This window comes from Papio anubis, chromosome 6 (genome assembly GCF_008728515.1).
Source record: "Papio anubis isolate 15944 chromosome 6, Panubis1.0, whole genome shotgun sequence".
Classification (NCBI taxonomy): Eukaryota; Metazoa; Chordata; class Mammalia; order Primates; family Cercopithecidae; genus Papio; species Papio anubis.
In genome coordinates, this window is record NC_044981.1 from 119506855 (window position 1) to 119525707 (window position 18853).

Below are 18853 nucleotides of genomic sequence, written 5' to 3' on the forward strand. Positions count from 1 at the left end.
GAAACCCTGTCTCTACAAAAAATACAAAAATTAGCCGGGCATGGTGGCACACACCTGTGGTCCCAGCTACTCGGGAGGCTGAGGTGGGAGGATCGCTTGAGCCTGAGAGGTGGAGGCTGCAGTGAGCCGAGATCATGCCACTGCACTCCAGACCAGGCAACACAGTGAGACCATGTCTCAATAAAAAGTACAATATATGAAAACACTGAGCAATACCACCCTGAAACTGCCTGTCAAAAAGTTTCATGTCTTGTGAGATATTAAATATCTTTATTATTTAAACCACAGTTGGCTGGATTACACTCAACTAATATTGAATTATTTAGACACTGCTCCTAATGCTTGGGATAAAGCAGTAAATGAAACACACAACTTCCCTGGTCTCACAGAGTATGAACCAAGTCAGAGAAGACAGACACTACACAAATAAAAGAATAAACATAATATGCCAGGTAGTGGTAATCATCATGGATAAAATAAAGCAAGGTAAAGGAACAGAGAAAAATGAGAGGCTAATTAATATAGATCATTCATAGAAGCTTTGCTGAGCTTATTTGAGCAGACTTGAATGAAGTGAAAGAGTGAACCAGGCGGATTTCTGAGGGTATTCTGTTACTCGCAACTGAATGCATCATTAAGTTATACATCCAGTAAGTTCTTAGTCATTCTTCAAATAGAGCTTAGATGTCATTATTTCTGAGAAGTCTTTCAGGACCTCCCACCTACTTAAATTAACCCCTCTCTCTTTGCAGATACTTCTCTGCACCTTAAACACATGTATTATTATACTCATCACACCCTATTTTAATTTACTTGTTGATATAGCTTATAAAGCCGCCCTCCCTAGACTGTGAAACCTTTGAAAGACAGATTGATTTTCAGCCAACACTATCCTGACTCTTAGCACTCAGTACTTGCTACACAGTAGGCTCCATGGGTCCACAAATAATTACTGATTTGACGAGCACTTCTGTCCTTTGAACGGTCTAGATATAAATGTGCGGTTTTCCCTGTTATATATTTTAAAGTGGGCATCTATGTGAAATTTTGTTACAGTGTGACTATTATGTTTAAGAAATTTGTCTTGGAAGCATCAAAAAAGCTGACCACTCTGAGCTAGCATAAACGTGTGCAAATTAAATAGGTCACCTAAGCAGAAAATCTTTGGTTCTCAATTGAGGAGAAAAGAATACATGAGATGATTGAGAAGCAACCTGGTTTCTTATCAGTTACATATATCTAAACATACAATGTCCTTGATCTTTTGAAAAGTTATTAAAAAATAATTGTAAGATCACTTACGTAGTTTTGGTAATTACAGTTTTCTGAGCCTTTCTCCCGGTGTTGGGAAAACATGGCTCATTTTCCTTACTGATCTTGAATGAATTCTCATCTATGAACCTTCCTTCTTAGGTAACTCAGTTCACATTCCTTATTTCAGTGCAGGTGGCAAGCATTTGATTAACTCCACCTGCAGTGTACTGGGTTTTACCATAAAACATGATCTAGCCAATGTATTTTTAACTTCAGAAGTGAAAAGAAAGGAAAAGGACATTTAAAGAAACTTAAAACATCAGTTAAGGCTTAAAGAAAATAGAAAAGTCTTGACTTTAGGTGTCTGTGTGAAAATTTAATAAAGAGAGGATCAGAAGATATTAAGTGTATTTTTAAGTTGAATCCAGAATTTGTAGAATAGGGTAAACAATTTATTTTTTTAAATTTCCCCCTTAATATCAAAACAGAAGGAAAGGCATTTGCTTTTATTTATAATCTCAAATAGAATCAAATTCTCTTCCTTTATGTGTTATATTAACAGACCTTAATATTAGTCATTAATATTAATTTTCTGGTTTCCCATTTAAGCCAATCTCTTTCATTTAAAAATCAGTAATGAAACTACAATTTTTAAGTTGTAGGTTTATGACAATCTAAATTTATATGCATCTCAAAACCTTTCTTAAAGATAGCTTAGAATTAGCTAGTATGTCAACAAATGAAGACTTTTGGGAATTACTTTTCTAAAACAATAGCAATATACTTTTTCTTTGAGTTTGCATTTGAGATTTTAAATCCATTTTCCATGTTTCCAAAGGAAGCAGATACCATACAGTCCTATTACAAGTAAAATCAAGTTTTAAAGGATTTTGGAATAGGTTGATACCTATAAAATCTTCACCAAGTCTTTACAAGACATGATTATAACACTAGAAATGGTTACTTAACAAACAGCTTTCAGTCAAAACTCAGATAGGAAGGTCAAATTCCTGAAAAGTTAATACAGGCACATGCCAGTTTGCTCCTAATAACCTGGACACCCATCCCAGGTTAGAACTGATCGAAATCTCCAAGGTCTCCTCAGACCCACTCAGAAAGGGCTATCATCTTCATACTGGGATGGGGCAGACCAGCACTAGGGCTAGAGCAACCCGACTAACACTAGGGCAAACGTGTACTGGTGAGGTTATGAGGTTAGATTACGTGCATTATTCAAGTTGAGCAGCTACAAACGAATAGGATGCATAATTTAGAATGAATAAAAAATGGATAATTAGTTGGGTATGGTGGCTTATCCCTGTAATCTGGCTACTCAGGAGACTGAGGCAGGAGAATCAGCTGAGGCCAGGAGTTCAAGACCAGCCTGGGAAATTTAGTGGGACCCCTGTCTCCAAAATAACTTTTAACTTAGCAGGGCATAGTGGTGCATGCCTATAGTCCTAGCTACTTGGGAGACTGAGGTGAGAGGATCCCTTAAGCCCAGGGGGTTGAGGCTGCAACGAAATATCGTTGCACTGCATTCTAGCCTGGGAAACAGGGTGAAACCCTGTCTCTATAAAAAAAGACAGCAAGTTTAAAATGTATAAATAATTGTTCTTTTTCATTAAAGAGCTTCTTTGGTAGGCAGTTGGAGGCATATTTAGGATTCCTGAGAGAGGCACTTTCATAGTCATTAAATTCATAGATATATATTTTATTTATTTATTTATTTGCTGTTTCTGCTCTTCTGTCATGCCCCCCTACTTTTGTGGTTAAAAGTCTAAGCCTAGTCTCTTAGCCATAATGGTATCTGCCAACACAAAAGTCAACAAACTCACAGGAGACAAAAGACATTCTTGGTCTGATTGCTCCTAATAAACTTCAGTGCTTCCAGACCACATAATGTCATAGAATTATTTGTAATGATTCTTTAAAAGGGTGACAGGGTTCAGAAATAAACTGCACATGGTAAGAAGAGCCTCCCATGGGTTATCCTTGCAAAATTAGTTGCAAGGCTTTGGGAGTGCTGGTGGTTTCCGGCCATTAGCATTACTAATCAAGGCCAGCTTTGTATTTATGGGAATCTACACAAATCAAGATGATACATGCCATGTTCATTCAAGCAATCTTGCCTGATTTCTTCAAGGTTATGCTGAAATAAAACTTTCCTCCAATTATCTTTGATTGGAATGTTTCATGATTTTTATGTATCCTTGAGATGAAGAGAGAGCCTGAAGTGGATGCATTAGGTGCATGGGTCACAAAATCATATTTAGGGCTTCATGCTCACATAAAGCAATTACTGACAACTCTCAATTAACCTCGTTACTGGAGGAAGCATTAATGCAGAAAATACAAATCCCAGATAACCCACCCATGTCTTTCTTGCTGCCATGGTTTCAGCTGAGGTGAGAGAGAGAGAAAGAGAGAGATAATGGGAGCATCAGGAAAAGCTCAGGGGCCAATAGATCTCTTCAGGAAAATTTATACAAAGTTGATAAATTCAGCTGTACAGACGTAATGCATTCACTCTTTACTTTCTTTTTATGCCTGATGCCATTTTGCCTGTACCATGAAGCAAAAATAATGTTGCTTTCCCTTTCAACTTCTGACTGACAAAAAGTAGAAAGGCAGTAAACAAAGAAAGTCAGTAGATAGTAGCCAGGGAAGCAGTCTGCAAGGTTGGCAGTGCCCCAGCTGTCAGGGTGGTAGTGCAGGGGAGGCCTCTGGGGACCACAGGAGGACCCAAAGCTGAGGCTCTGCACCTGCAGCTATAGGATGCCCGGTGCTCCCCTGGCACAGAGAGGGTGCTTAAGAATTTTGCCCTTTAGGATTTTGACTGTGTCCACCAAAATGATGAAGACATTTACTTGTAAATGTTATCATTAATCATCTGCACACATGATAAGCATTTTTATGCTACAGATTCCTACAGGCATAATTCTGGTTCCATCAGTTCTTGGCCATTAATGCTCTTCCATCCTTCTGATGTAATGAGCCCTCCAGGTTGGCACCTCCATTCCAGGCCTGGAGGCACAGAAAAAGTAAATATGATGCTTCTTCAAGTGATTTCTTGTGACATTGCTTCAGGGAGAGTTTGCATTTTAATAAGGAAGAAAGTCATAAGTCATAAGAATGAAACTACAGCAGGATTCTGGATCCTTCTGAGCAGCTGGGGGAATAGGGAAAAAGGTAAAGGACAGGGGAAGCTCTGAAGTCACAGCAAAGACACAGCACCTTGGAAAGGAAAGGTAGGAAATAAGTTTAGGGAGAGAAAGATGAAAAAATCACAAAATTAAAGGTTTTAGTGAAAAAAAAAATGTTGTGTTAAAATACTGGTATAGTTTGGCTGTGTCCCCATGCAAATCTCATCTTGAATGGTAGCTCCCGTAATCTCTATGTGTTGTGGGATGGACCCAGTGGGAGGTAATTGAATCATGGGGGAGTTTTTCCCATGCTGTTCTCATGATAGTGAATAAGTCTCACAAGATCTGATGCTTTATACAGGGGAGTTCCCCTGAACACACTCTTGCTTGCCACCATGTAAGACATAACTTTGCTCCTCCTTTGCCTTCCCTCATGATTGTGAGGCCTCCATAGCCATGTGAAACTCTGAGTCAATTTAAACTCCTTTATAAATTACTCAAGTCTCAGGTATGTCTTCATTAGCAGTGTGAGAACAGATGAACACAAATACTTGTACAGAGGCACATTCATATCTTCTGTAAATATGACTTTGCAATAAAATTAACGGGATTTGGGAAGGAACAATTTATCAGGCTTTTTTTGGCCTCAAAATGAATTTCTGTGTATTAGAGTGAAAAGTCTGGTGGAAACTGCATAAACAGATATAAAACGTCAAATGACAGAGCAAGACAGAAATAGTAGAAAACATATGATGATTTCTAGAGAATACTGACCTAGATTCTTCTTAAAACAGGGGAGAGGAGGGAGAGAAAGGAGGGGTGGAAAGAGAAAAAGAAATGTCACTTTCTTTGAAAGAAATGTTAAAAAGTTTAGGAAAATAATAGACTAGTAACTATGAAGGGAACAGTGACTCACAATAACAGGGATGATTACGAAAGATGGAAATAGTGACTACAAAATATCAATGGGCAAAAAAAAAAAAAAAAATAAGTTAAACACATCAGTGAGTTACACATCTCTAATTCCTTATCTATTCTTTGATTTCTTTTGTGATTCTCAAGGGCACTGATCCCCTCCATGTGCTGGGTGACACGGGAGGCCATGGTCGCAGCGATGAGGACTGTTCGGGCTGTCAGAGAGCCACTAGGACAGCTGCACCCACATGCCATGAAAGCATGATGCTGGGACTTCTGGTTTAAGAGGGATGGGGTGAGTGGGGATGAAAGGCACTTTTATTCCTCTTTTTTCTAAAACATAGGCAAAACAACGAAGACAGTGACAGATGGAGGAAAATATCAGATGTACTAAAACAAATAACTAAACAAAAAGGCCACCACTTGTTTTACAAACCATGAAGCATACATGGAGTAACTTTAGGAAAGACACTGAGAGTTGACATATACTTCAAGCTTCAGGCAGGTACAAAACTTTCCCCCAAAGGAAGGTCAAAAATATCTAAAGGGCATATGCCATGAGCTTTTGAGGAGAGTAGCAAAATTTACAAAATAAGTCGAAATTTTCCCTGTAGAGACATAATTTAATACCACATACAGAAGGGAGCTAAGAGAAAACGTGTTAACACTGTACTTATATTTACTTTTTTTTTTTTTTTTTTTTGAGGAAGCCGGGTTATTTTTCGTCCTTTTAGTAGAGACAGGGTTTCACTGTGTTAGCCAGGATGGTCTCGATCTCCTGGCCTCATGATCTGCCCGCCTCAGCCTCCCAAAGTGCTGGGATTACAGGCGTGAGCTACTGCGTCTGGCCTACTTTTTTATTGTATTACTATTGTAGTCCTTCTAGCCAACGAGGCTTCCACAGGCAATGACATGTCTGTAGAAATTTCAAGGGAGTAAATGTTAAAAAAGAAAAAAGTACACATGATATATATAATATATATACATATACTATATATTAGATATAGATGCATATACATGTACACACAGACTTATATTTTCTAGATAATTCTTTTAGGCAGAAAGTATATATTTTTGTGCTTTATGCTAATGGAAATGTTCTCTTAGATGATTATTCTGATAGAAAGTATTTGAATTTTTTTTGGAAAGTCCAAAGAAGGAAATATTAAGTAATATGGAAAGCATAAAACTCTGCTATGCTAAACAATGGAATTTGAGAGACTTGCTGGTTAGCTTCAATTTGAGTACTCATTTAAATTTTCAGAGGACAAGGATGAGGGAATGAGGAGTGTGACCAAATTATAATGCTCTCTGGCCATTGTGTTGTTCTCAGGGTTAAGGGCTATTTATTTCATTCAAGAAAATACAATTTGGCACAGAGGAAAAGCAATTCAGTGACCATCTGAGTGCCTACTAATTGGTCTTAAAGCAAGCATGTAGGCCCACCTACCAGCTACAAACCTGACAAATATGAGTAATCCACTGGAAGGATTTATGAACAACTTTCTGACTCTTCCTACAATGGACTTGGGGCATGTGCTGGACCACATCACTGAGACTTCTGTTTTTCCCTGAAATCAGCTGGCAAATGAAAGGTCTGAATTTGAATTAAATAACAACCCCTTACGCATCTTTACAATTTGTGATATATATGAGTTCTCTTCTTCTCCTGGCTACGCTGAGGTTAAAATCAGTAGGGTCTCTGAAGGCCTTTAAAAAACATGGTTTATGTGCAGATAATGGAAAATTAACAGACTTGTGAAGGAAGTTGAGTTATGGAGAGAATCTAACTGAAAACAATGAAAATCAATGAAGTCAAAACAGACCCAAACATTAAGAGGCATTTACTTCAGTGATAGTAGCTAATGGCACAGTTGGGTAACTGAAGAAGTATGAGCTAATACTGATTTCCTCTCCCAAGTTCAAAAAATACTAGCCTGGTTGACCCAAGAACCCTACCTTTCAAGTTTGGGCTGCTTAAGAAACTGTTATAGACTGAATTGTGTCCTCTGCAAAATTCATATGTGGAAGTCCTAACCCCCAGAATCTCACAATGTGACTGTATTTGGAGACTGGGTTTTTAAAGAGGTGATTATATATGGTTAAATGAGGTCATTAGGGGGCCCTAAAATAAATCTAATATGACTGCTATGCCTTATAAAAATAGGAAGTTTAGGCAAAGACAGGCACAGAGGGACAAGCATGTGAAGACACAGTCAGAAGGTGCCATCTGCAAGCCAAGGGGAGAGAGGCCTCAGAACACACGAACCCTGTGGACACCTGCATCTCAGACTTCAGCCTCCAGAACTATGAGAAAATAAATGTCTGTTGTTTAGGTCACCACATCTGTGATACTGACAGCTCTAGGAAACTAATAATACAGAAACCTTTTATAATGAGCTCTTTTTTTTTTTCTCTTAGAAGTCTGAAATAAGAGCCAAGTTTCTTTTGTGGCGAAATGCATCCTCCATCATACTCACAACCCCAACAGGAAAGGCCAACACAGCTAACATCCAGTCCCGGAGAGAGATGAGCTTCCTGAGCTGCCTCTCTTGCTCCTGGTTCCCACTTCCTCGAGTCAGAAGACTGGAAAGATCAGTCAGCACACAGATGCCAAAAAAGACAGCCTGGATAACCTGTAGGGGGACAACAATCAGTATGAGTCATTAAGATCTAGAGACCCAAGCTGTGGAACAGCAAATGAGCTGCTGGTGTACAACATGACATCTGATAAGAAAGGATCAGAAGCATATTTTAAAGAGCTGCTCCTAGAAATAGAGAACAGACATTTACAACTTGCTAGTATAGAGAAAGTTCATCTTTAAAACACCACTTCCATTTTCACTCACCTCGGGACAAGTGCAAAACATGTGTGGACACACACATCTAAATAGAGCCCGACAGAAAGCAATATCAACGATCAAACTGGCAGGACCGTTATTTTAAAGCATCACGTCTATGGTTTGTAATGGTTTCTACTATGTCAAGTCTAAGTCAGGTCTATGGCTTCTACTAGTCAATATAACTAGTGAGTTTTAACAAACATCTAAGAAGTGAAAACAAAAGGGTGAGGATGGTCTGAATAATAGGACAATTCAGTCTAAATGTAAAAAAACTTTCCTATGCTCTCATCTCTTACATTTAGATAGTTCTTCTACCAAAGGAAGTGGTAGGAAGTGGGTCCTTGAGTCATAAAAAAAATAGACTGCATGTAATAATTAAGGCTGATATGAAACAAGTTTTTGTTGTCAAACTTGAACCAAATGACCTCCTACTCAGGTTTTTAGTATTTATCGAAATAAAATATTTCCAAAGTAATATAAACAGAGATGTCCATACCATTTCTCCAATCCCCCCCCCCCACAAAAAAACTACAGGTTGTACATTCCCCAAATCAATTACAAACGGAAGCATTTAGATCAGCTATGTTTCATTTACTTGGACTATGGCAGAGGGAGAACACTGCAGGCACCATACTGTAATGCAGCTAGGCAGATGATCATTCAAATTATGGAAAGGGCAGAAAATGTATCTCCTGTGCACAAAGTCATACCAAATTAGCACCAAGGATACATTCAGGAAAATTTTTCTGGCTGTTTTCCTACTGAAAATAGTTTACAGATTATATCTTTGTAAAAGACACAATTTTACTCATTGGCTCTTTAGAAAAGATAGCAAGTACCTTTTTTGGTAAATTTCCTCATTGGCAGTAGAAAAAGTCTGCGAACTCTCTGTGGATAGGGTCCTCACAAGGGAAGAAGGATCCTAAAAAGTATTTGGTTCCATCACTTAGCACAGCACTAGAACACTGAAATTGTTAACCTAGGCTTTCTGGAGTTCACCAAATTTTACTATTATTAGTCAGGCTTAGCCAGAGTAATGTTCTATGTTTCCTCATAACATAGCCTTTCTTTAGCTTCAGTGACTTAAGGTTTATTGTCATTCTTTCTACAGCCAGAAAAACCAGAGTAAGAAAAGCTAAGACTGCCACAATTGAGAACGACACAATAGAGGTGTTGGCAAGAGTCATGTTTTGATAGCTAGAAATAACTTAAATGACTCAGGGAATAATTTCATACTTAGAAAAAATTTCTATTTTCTATTTTTTATATACTTCTATTCATATCTTTCTATTTTTCATATCTTAGGACTTTAGATATTTGAATCTCTATGTTGGCCCTAATGGAGTTTGATTAAACTGGAGTGACCCTACCAGGGCACAATAATCTTCATGCTAATCTAGCTAGTAAACATAAAAAGGTGACTACTAACCAGGGAAATGCAAACTAAGACCACAATAAGATAGCATTTCTCACCAGTGTAATTATTTACAATTTAATTCTGACAATACCAAGTGTTACAAAGATGTAGAACAACCAGAAAGCTTATGGTAGGAATGTAAATCTGGACAACCAGTTTGAAAAACAACTGACAATATCTACAGATGCTCTTCAACTTATGATGCAGCTATGTCCCTATAAACTCATAGCAAACTGAAAATATCTTAAGTTGGAAATGCATTTAATACACCCGACCTATGGAATAGCATAGCTTAGCTTAGCCTATGTAAAATGTGCTCAGAACACACACATTAGCCTGCAGTTAGGCGAAGTCATCTAACACAAAGCCTATTTTATGATAAAATGTTGAAAATCTCATGTAACTTATTAAATATTGTACTGAACATGAAAAACAGAATGGTTTCATGAGTACTCAAAGTATGGTTTCTATTGAATGTGATCATTTTCACACTAGCATAAAGTTGAAATATATTAAGTCAAAAATTCTGAGTTGTGGATCATCTATAGTAATTTAAAGGTTTGCCTTCATACCATAAACAACTAGACATACTCTATTTATTTATTGATATAATTATAAAGGGCATTCCCTACAGAAACTCTCATACATGTGTACTAATCATATCTACCAAAGGTTAATTTGAGTGTTCATTGCCTCAAAAAAGTTGAAATAACTATATATTTCTTTTTTTTTTATTATACTTTAAGTTCTAGGGTACATGTGCATAATGTGCAGGTTTGTTACATATGTATACTTGTGCCATGTTGCTGTGCTGCACCCATCAACTCGTCAGCACCCATCAACTCGTCATTTACATCAGGTATAAATACCAATGCAATCCCTCCCCCTACGCCCTCCCCATGATAGGCCCCGGTGTGTGATGTCCCCCTTCCCGAGTCCAAGTGATCTCATTGTTCAGTTCCCACCTATGAGTGAGAACATGCGGTGTTTGGTTTTCTGTTCTTGCGATAGTTTGCTAAGAATGATGGTTTCCAGCTGCATCCATGTCCCTACAAAGGACACAAACTCATCCTATTTTATGGCTGCATAGTATTCCATGGTGTATATGTGCCACATTTTCTTAATCCAGTCTGTCACTGATGGATATTTGGGTTGATTCCAAGTCTTTGCTATTGTGAATAGTGCCGCAATAAACATACGTGTGCATATGTCTTTATAGCAGCATGATTTATAATCCTTTGGGTATATCCCCAGTAATGGGATGGCTGGGTCATATGGTACATCTAGTTCTAGATCCTTGAGGAATCGCCATACTGTTTTCCGTAATGGTTGAACTAGTTTACAGTCCCACCAACAGTGTAAAAGTGTTCCTATTTCTCCACATCCTCTCCAGCACCTGTTGTTTCCTGACCTTTTAATGATTGCCATTCTAACTGGTGTGAGATGGTATCTCATTGTGGTTTTGATTTGCATTTCTCTGATGGCCAGTGATGATGAGCATTTTTTCATGTGTCTGTTGGCTGTATGAATGTCTTCTTTTGAGAAATGTCTGTTCATATCCTTTGTCCACTTTTTGATGGGGTTGTTTGTTTTTTTTCTTGTAAATTTGTTTGAGTTCTTTGTAGGTTCTGGCTATTAGCCCTTTGTCGGATGAGTAGATTGCAAAAATTTTCTCCCATTCTGTAGGTTGCCTGTTCACTCTGATGGTAGTTTCTTTTGCTGTGCAGAAGCTCTTTAGTTTAATGAGATCCCATTTGTCAATTTTGGCTTTTGCTGCCATTGCTTTTGGTGTTTTAGACATGAAGTCTTTGCCCATGCCTATGTCCTGAATGGTACTACCTAGGTTTTCCTCTAGGATTTTTATGGTATTAGGTCTAACATTTAAGTCTCTAATCCATCTTGAATTAATTTTCGTATAAGGAGTAAGGAAAGGATCCAGTTTCAGCTTTCTACTGATGGCTAGCCAATTTTCCCAGCACCATTTATTAAATAGGGAATCCTTTCCCCATTTCTTGTTTTTCTCAGGTTTGTCAAAGATCAGATGGCTGTAGATGTGTGGTATTATTTCTGAGGACTCTGTTCTGTTCCATTGGTCTATATCTCTGTTTTGGTACCAGTACCATGCTGTTTTGGTTACTGTAGCCTTGTAGTACAGTTTGAAGTCAGGTAGTGTGATACCTCCAGCTTTGTTCTTTTGACTTAGGATTGTCTTGGAGATGCGGGCTCTTTTTTGGTTCCATACGAACTTTAAAGCAGTTTTTTCCAATTCTGTGAAGAAACTCATTGGTAGCTTGATGGGGATGGCGTTCAATCTATAAATTACCTTGGACAGTATGGCCATTTTCACATTGATTCTTCCTATCCATGAGCATGGTATGTTCTTCCATTTGTTTGTGTCCTCTTTGATTTCACTGAGCAGTGGTTTGTAGTTCTCCTTGAAGAGGTCCTTTACATCCCTTGTAAGTTGGATTTCTAGGTATTTTATTCTCTTTGAAACAATTGTGAATGGAAGTTCATTCCTGATTTGGCTCTCTGTTTGTCTGTTACTGGTGTATAAGAATGCTTGTGATTTTTGCACATTAATTTTGTATCCTGAGACTTTGCTGAAGTTTCTTATCAGCTTAAGGAGATTTTGGGCTGAGACAATGGGGTTTTCTAAATATACAATCATGTCATCTACAAAGAGGGACAATTTGACTTCTTCTTTTCCTAACTGAATACCCTTGATTTCTTTCTCTTGCCTGATTGCCCTAGCCAGAACTTCCAACACTATGTTGAATAGGAGTGGTGAGAGAGGGCATCCCTGTCTTGTGCCAGTTTTCAAAGAGAATTTTTCCCGTTTTTGGCCATTCAGTATGATATTGGCTGTGGGTTTGTCATAAATAGCTCTTATTATCTTGAGGTACGTTCCATCAATACCGAATTTATTGAGCGTTTTTAGCATAAAAGGCTGTTGAATTTTGTCAAAAGCTTTTCTGCATCTATTGAAATAATCATGTGGTTCTTGTCTTTGGTTCTGTTTATATGCTGGATTATGTTTATTGATTTGCGAATGTTGAACCAGCCTTGCATCCCAGGGATGAAGCCCACTTGATCATGGTGGATAAGCTTTTTGATGTGCTGCTGAATCCGGTTTGCCAGTATTTTATGGAGGATTTTTGCATCGATGTTCATCAGGGATATTGGTCTAAAATTCTCTTTTTTTGTTGTGTCTCTGCCAGGCTTTGGTATCAGGATGATGTTGGCCTCATAAAATGAGTTAGGGAGGATTCCCTCTTTTTCTATTGATTGGAATAGTTTCAGAAGGAATGGTACCAACTCCTCCTTGTACCTCTGGTAGTATTCAGCTGTGAATCCATCTGGTTCTGGACTTTTTTTCGTTGGTAGGCTATTAATTATTGCCTCAATTTCAGAACCTGCTATTGGTCTATTCAGGGAATCAACTTCTTCCTGGTTTAGTCTTGGAAGAGTGTAAGTGTCCAGGAAATTATCAATTTCTTCTAGATTTTCTAGTTTATTTGCGTAGAGGTGTTTATAGTATTCTCTGATGGTAGTTTGTATTTCTGTGGGGTCGGTGGTGATATCCCCTTTATCATTTTTATTGCGTCTATTTGATTCTTCTCTCTTTTCTTCTTTATTAGTCTTGCTAGCAGTCTGTCAATTTTGTTGATCTTTTCAAAAAACCAACTCCTGGATTCATTGATTTTTTGGAGGGTTTTTTGTGTCTCTATCTCCTTCAGTTCTGCTCTGATCTTAGTTATTTCTTGCCTTCTGCTAGCTTTTAAATGTGTTTGCTCTTGCTTCTCTAGTTCTTTTAATTGCGATGTTAGAGTGTCAATTTTAGATCTTTCCTGCTTTCTCTTGTGGGCATTTAGTGCTATAAATTTCCCTCTACACACTGCTTTAAATGTGTCCCAGAGATTCTGGTATGTTGTATCTTTGTTCTCATTGGTTTCAAAGAACATCTTTATTTCTGCCTTCATTTCGTTATGTACCCAGTAGTCATTCAGGAGCCGGTTGTTCAGTTTCCATGTAGTTGAGCGGTTTTGATTGAGTTTCTTAGTCCTGAGTTCTAGTTTGATTGCACTGTGGTCTGAGAGACAGTTTGTTATAATTTTTGTTCTTGTACATTTGCTGAGGAGTGCTTTACTTCCAATTATGTGGTCAATTTTGGAATAAGTGCGATGTGGTGCTGAGAAGAATGTATATTCTGTTGATTTGGGGTGGAGAGTTCTAAAGATGTCTATTAGGTCTGCTTGCTGCAGAGATGAGTTCAATTCCTGGATATCCTTGTTAACTTTCTGTCTCGTTGATCTGTCTAATGTTGACAGTGCAGTGTTGAAGTCTCCCATTATTATTGTATGGGAGTCTAAGTCTCTTTATAAGTCTCTAAGGACTTGCTTTATGAATCTGGGTGCTCCTGTATTGGGTGCATATATATTTAGGATAGTTAGCTCTTCCTGTTGAATTGATCCTTTTACCATTATGTAATGGCCTTCTTTGTCTCTTTTGATCTTTGATGGTTTAAAGTCTGTTTTATCAGAGACTAGGATTGCAACCCCTGCTTTTTTTTTGTTCTCCATTTGCTTGGTAAATCTTCCTCCACCCCTTTATTTTGAGCCTATGTATGTCTCTGCGTGTGAGATGGGTCTCCTGAATACAGCAGACTGATGGGTCTTGACTCTTTATCCAGTTTGCCAGTCTGTGTCTTTTAATTGGAGCATTTAGTCCATTTACATTTAACTATATATTTCTTAATAGTTGACTGGATAAGTAATTGTATTATATTCATACAATGGAAATCTAAACAAATATAAACATTTTATTTTCACAGCAAAATGTTAAACCAAAAAAAAAAAGGAAACCAGGAAAGAATAGTATGTTCCAACACAATTAAAATCAATTCCAAAAAAACGAAAAGATAAATTTAAGGATGCAGGGATATGAAGTAATATATGAAGAAATGCGTGGGAATTAATAACATTTCATTAAGGTACCTCTAGAGAGAGAAGGATAAGATTGGAGGAAATATTATCCATACAGGGCCTCAACTGTACAAATAATATTTTATTTCTTAAGTTGGTTATTTGGCACACTGAAATTGATTGTATTATTCTCTCTCTATTTCATTGGTGCAAAATATTTCCAAATAAAAGTTTAAAGAGACTGGTTTTTATTCTTTTGAAATATAGCTGGGTAGCTTCTTTCAAATCCTTCCCTTCTAAGTCAATATCCCTTAGTTTTAAAGATTGACAAAAAATAGGATTTGGGAAGCTCAAAAAGCCTAGTTTCTGAATTACATACAAAATTTCTGTGGGATTTTGGTTTACACGCAAAGGAAATAGAATATTGCCTTGGTACTGATAAAGCATAAATACCTGGAGACCACTGAATTGTTTTATGCAGCCTGGAAAGCAAGGAAACATGATGGAGGATAAGTCCAAGAAGGAAAGTTCTGGTTAAAGCTATTGCAATGCCTTCCAAAGACAAGTGAATTCACTACGACTGTTCACCTAAAAACTCCATGATACAGTAACTGGACCAGGTTTGCCTTCATACCATAAACAAGTAGACATTTGAACTAAATATATGAACCAGCCTTTTCAGATATTGGACTTTTTACTCAGCAGTCAGTCAGAGAAATCTCTTTTTAAAGGGTTTACCAGATGAAATCAAGTCCATCTTAGATGATTTTCCTTTTTCCATATGAAGTAATGTTGTTACAAGAATAATCATATTCACATTCTTCCCAAACTCTACTGGAGGGGAATACACAAAGGTTAATGTCTTTGGAGGTCATTTCAGAAGTCTACCTACTACAAGCAATCGGCTAAACAATTCTTAAAGCTCATTCAAGATACAGATGTATTCCAGTTCTGACTAATCACATAGGAGAGGGCTTATTGGCTACAACAGGCATTCAGTAGAGACCCAAGAAATCTCATGCCTACATAGCGGTACTAACATAGCCCTGGAATAAGGCTAACATAGATCCACCCCAACAATACTTAAAAATAGCCCTCAAACAAACAGAAAAAAACTGATCTACAAGTAGTTTAAATGCCTATTAAAAACAAAATTCTACATTCTTTAAAGGAAGATAACAAATTACAGACATTCAATAACATAGCTCACAATGGTCATCATCCAATAAAAATTACTGAACATGTCAAGCAGTAGAAAAATATCCTTAACCATAAGAAAAGCCATTCAATAAAAACAGATGTAGAAATAACAGAAATATTAGAATTGGTAGACAAGGGCATTAAACAACTAAATTAAATCAGTTCAAAAAGTTAAAGGAAGACATAAAAATAGTGAGAGAAATAAGATATTAAAAAGAATCAAAGTTAATATTCAAAAGTTAAAAAAATCTGAAATCAAAAAGTCACTGTATGGAAATAATAGCAGATGAGACACTGAAAAAGAAAAGATTAAAAACTGAATACATAGAAAACATGAAACTGTCCAAAATTAATCACTGAAAGAAGAAAGACTTTAAATATTAACAATCTAAGTGAACTGTGAGAAAATATCAAGCAGTCTAACATATGTGTATTGGAGACACAAAGGAGAAAAGGGTGGTCAGATAGAAAAAAAAAAAACTGAAGAAATAATGGCTGAAGTTTTTCCAACTTTTCTGAAAACTATAAACCCACAGATCCAAGAAGCTCAACAGTGGAGTATACACAAAGAAAACCACATCAATGACCAGTGTAATCAAATTTCATAAAATTTTGATAAAGATGGACAGTTTAAAGCCACTGGAGGGAAAAAAAATATCACCATACAGAACAAAAAGAATTAACACATATTTCTTGTGTAAAATGATCCAAGCCAAGAAACAATGAAACAATATCTTTTAAGTTTTATAAGGGAGAAAACACTGTCAAAGGTGAAAGACTTTTTCAGATAAACAGAAACGGAGAGAATTAATTATGATTAGACTTTCACTAAACGATATATGAGAGGAATGAAGAAATGATATCACATATGGAAATCTATACAGATCAATGACAATTGTTGAAAAATAGATGTGGATAATATACACATGAAAATAAATATAAAAGATTTTTACTTTTCTAATTTCTACATTTATTAATGATAATTAACTAAAGCAAAAATATAATTATTTTATGAGGTTTTAACAATATTTAGAAGTAAAATTTATAATAACAACAGCACCAAGGACAAGAAAGAAAGAATGGACAGTATACAGTTGTTAAGGTTCTTACATTACATATAAAGTTGTATAATATCAGTTGGCAGCAGACTGTGATAAGTTAAATATGCATATTGTAAACCACAGAGAAACCATTAAAAGAATAGAGGGGATTAGCCAATGTATTAGTTGTCCACTGCTGCATAACAAATTACCACAAACTTAGCAGCTAAAACACCAACAATATATTACTTCTCAGTTTGTAGTTCAGGTGCCCAGTAAGTTTACTCTAGGTTTTATGGTTAGGGTACCACAACACCAAAATTAATGTGTTGGCCAAGCTAGGCCCTTATGTGGCTGAAAGAAAAGATCTACAGTCAAGCTCATTCAGGTTGGTAGAATCCAATCCCTTGACATTGTGAGACTAAGATTCGTGTTTCTTTATTGGCTGTTGGCTAGGGTCACTCTCAACTCCTCGTGTCTGTTCTCCAGTCCTTGTACATGGTCCCTTGCATCTTCAAAGCCAGCAAGAGAATGTTGAATCCTTCTTATGCTTCAGATCTCTGACTTTCCTTTCTGCTTTCCTCATCTCTCATTGGCTTGAAAAAGTTCTCTGACTTTAAGACTTGTGTGATATAATCAAGCCCACCTGGACAGTGTTCATTTCTTAAGGCTATATATCATAACACAATGAAAGGAATTATATCTCATCATATTCACAGGTTCCTGACATTAGTGTGAAACATCTTTGGGGGCCATTTTAAAAATTTGGTCTCCCACAGCTAATAAGCCAATAGTGGAAATAAAATGAAATACTAGCAATACTAAATTAATTCAGGAAAAAGTCAAAAATTGGGGGAAAGGAAGAAAGAATAAATGGAACAAAAAGGAAACACTAAGATATCAGACTTAACCCAACAATGTCTGTAATTATACTAAATATAAATGGTTTAAGCTCTCCAATGCAAAGGCAGGGATTATCAGATTGGATTTTAAAAACCAAACCAAAACAAAAAAGCATGTAAGTATAAATGTTAAGTTGGTTAAAAGTAAATGAATGCAAACACTAACCATCAGAAAGCTGAAGTAACTACACTAATATTAAAGTAGGTTTCCAGCATGTTCTCACTTATAACTGACAGCTAAATGATGAGAACACACGGACACAGACAGGGGAACAACACACAGTGGTGTCTATTGAGGGGTGGAGGTGGGAAGAGGGAGAGGGTCAGGAATAATAACTAACGGTACCAGGCTAATACCTGGGTGATGAAATAATCTGTACAACAATCCCCAGTGACGCACATTTACCTAAGTAACAATTTGCACATGTACCCCTGAATTTAAAAATTCTTTTTTTTTTTCTTGAGACAGAGTCTCACTCTGTCACTCAAGCTAGAGTGCAGTTGCAAGATCTCAGCTCACTGCAACTTCTGCCTCCTGGGTTAAAGTGATTCTCCTGCCTCAGCCTACCCATTAGCTAGGATTACAGGGATGTGCCACCACACCCAGCTAATTTTTGTATTTTTCATAGAGATGCGGTTTTACCATGTTGACCAGACTGGCAGGTTTCGAACTCCTGACCTCGTCATCTGCCCACCTCAGCTTCCCAAAGTGCTGGGATTACAGGTGTGAGCCACCATGCCCAGCCTCAAAAGTTCTTTTTATTAAGTAGGTTTCCAGAGCAAGCTAAGCATACAGTAGGGAACACTTTTTCTCTTTTGAGCCTTCATAGTCAGCTACACTGTAGAGATAAATTTTTCTTTGTGAGACCTTAGATTTTTCTACTTCACAAACCTCAGGATAGCCAGGGACTCAATAAAAAGATCACTTTAAATTGTTTTAAAGTATACATCAGCCAGGCGTGGTAGCTTACGCCTGTAATCCCAGCACTTTGGTAGGCTGAGACAGGTGGATCACAAGGTCAAGAGATCAAGACGATCCTGGCCAACATGGTGAAACCTCATCTCTATTAAAAGTGCAAAAATTAGCCGGGCATGGTGGCGCGCACTTGTGATCCCAGCTACTCGGAAGGCTGAGGCAGGAGAATCACTTGAATCCAGGAGGCGGAGGTTGCAGTGAGCCGGGATCATGCCACTGCATTCTAGCCTGGTGA

General features: G+C 37.3%; 1 protein-coding gene across 7 annotated transcripts in view; it reads right to left on the bottom strand.

Annotated features, from left to right (window-relative positions):
* The window catches only part of AIG1 (androgen induced 1), a 287736-nt gene that overhangs the window by 203099 nt on the left and 65784 nt on the right, over positions 1–18853 (bottom strand). For all 7 annotated transcript variants that reach the window (XM_017958269.2, XM_017958268.3, XM_017958270.3 and 4 more), the window contains one exon: positions 7796–7951. In XM_017958269.2, coding sequence (XP_017813758.1) covers positions 7796–7951 — 156 coding nt within the window. The remainder of the gene's footprint in view (positions 1–7795; positions 7952–18853) is intronic.